At 36.9% G+C, this 1717-nt stretch overlaps 1 protein-coding gene across 1 annotated transcript in view; it reads left to right on the top strand.

Moving 5' to 3' along the window:
* Positions 1–1717, top strand: part of LOC106876944 (tetratricopeptide repeat protein 8) — a 10666-nt gene that overhangs the window by 2932 nt on the left and 6017 nt on the right. Inside the window, exons 3-5 of the mRNA XM_052975522.1 lie at positions 166–325; positions 1103–1237; positions 1464–1550. Coding sequence (XP_052831482.1) covers positions 166–325; positions 1103–1237; positions 1464–1550 — 382 coding nt within the window. The remainder of the gene's footprint in view (positions 1–165; positions 326–1102; positions 1238–1463; positions 1551–1717) is intronic.

Raw genomic sequence — 1717 nt, 5'->3', positions numbered from 1 at the left:
TATATATATATATATATATATATATATATATATATATATATATATATATATCAGTCAATGTCTTAAAATAAGGAGAACCAGAGGAACTTTTCCAAGAAAGCATTAATAATATATTATTTGATTGGAATGAATTGTTTCACATGTGCTTTTATGTGTATTTGACAGACCTGTGACACAGTCTGGCCGTCCAGTAACTGGTTTTATTCGTCCAGGAACTCAGTCAAGCAGACCAGGCACTATGGAGTCAGCACTTCAGACTGCACGCACTGCACACACAGCTCGGCCAGTCAGCTCAACATCTGCTAGATATGTGCGGTTGGGGACAGTAAGTAGATTTTTTTACTTCCTATTAACCCTTTAGCGTTCAGATTTCTTTCTGTCAAATGCTTATTTATTCACATTGTTTTGAATTAATCATGCATTATCTCGTAACTTCGAGATTTCAAGGATGTGATTTTTTTTGTTAGAATGAAACTATAAGGTTTACATGAGAGGCTGAATCTGGCTGGTTTGAATATAAAACATCTAGAATATTTGAGCCTCACCAACATCACCATCGTTAATGAATGTCCATTGTCCATGCTGGTTTGGATTGGATGGTTTGATCAGAGCTGGCAAGCTGAGGAGCTGCACCAGACTCCAGTCTGATTTGGCACAGTTTCTATGGCTGGATGCCCTTCCTAATGCCAACCACTTTAAAGAGTGTGCTGGGTACTTTTTATGTGGCACTGCACGGGTGCTTTTACAGGGTACCGTCTATTAGGGCTGCATTAAATGTTAACCCATTAGCACTCAGATTAGTTTATCAAATGTAATCAGGAGCACTCCGTCGATTATAATGATGAGGGTCCCAGCTGATATGATCAATGGAACAGCTTGCTTGTGAAATTAATGTGCAACTGGCTGAGCACTCCACAGACAAGCATACCCTTGACATAGCTCTCAGGGAGATTCAGTATGATACAGAGTGTGACAGCAATAGTGTAACACAAGATGAAAAGTGCCGCCCAGAGTTGACTGCCTCGTCCCTAGCTACGCTAGTGTTACCAAGCAATCATTCATTCAATGATTTAATTAATGTTGCTGTTTTCTTTTGTTGCAGGCGTCTATGGTTTCCTCACCTGATGGTGCTTTCATCAATTTGGCCCGTTTGAACTTAAATAAATACTCACTTCGTCCAGAATTATCCAAGTCTCTCTTTGAATATATTTTCTATCATGAGAATGACATTCGAACAGTAAGAGTATAATTATTTTTTTTCTTTTTAATTTGATAATGTGAAGATGAACATATCTGGGTGGATATGGATGTCTGTACTCTTCATTTAGAAATAAAAGTTCCAATACATTGATAGAATAAGATTTTGAAAGTAGAAGCACTAAGGTTTATTAAACCACAACAAATGTGAAGATGTTGATGAAGACCATCCATGTTTCATCTTTCCGTTTATGTTTATTTGACAGGCTTCAAAGTTTGCAAATATGGCTTTGAAGAACAGCAAGGACCAGGTTTGGTGGTGGCAATTCCATTATGCCAAGTGCTGCTACAGGTGATTGTTTTTTTTACTTTATCTCTCTCCTCATCACCTTTCACTCCATCTGTGTGTGTGTGTATGTATATATATATATATATATATATACTTTTCTATGTATGTCTGTCTATGTATGTATGTGTATGTATATATGTAGATGTGTGTGTATGTATGTATGTATATATA

This window comes from Octopus bimaculoides, chromosome 21, assembly GCF_001194135.2.
Source record: "Octopus bimaculoides isolate UCB-OBI-ISO-001 chromosome 21, ASM119413v2, whole genome shotgun sequence".
NCBI lineage: Eukaryota > Metazoa > Mollusca > Cephalopoda > Octopoda > Octopodidae > Octopus > Octopus bimaculoides.
This window is presented reverse-complemented; position numbering and strand designations above follow the sequence as displayed.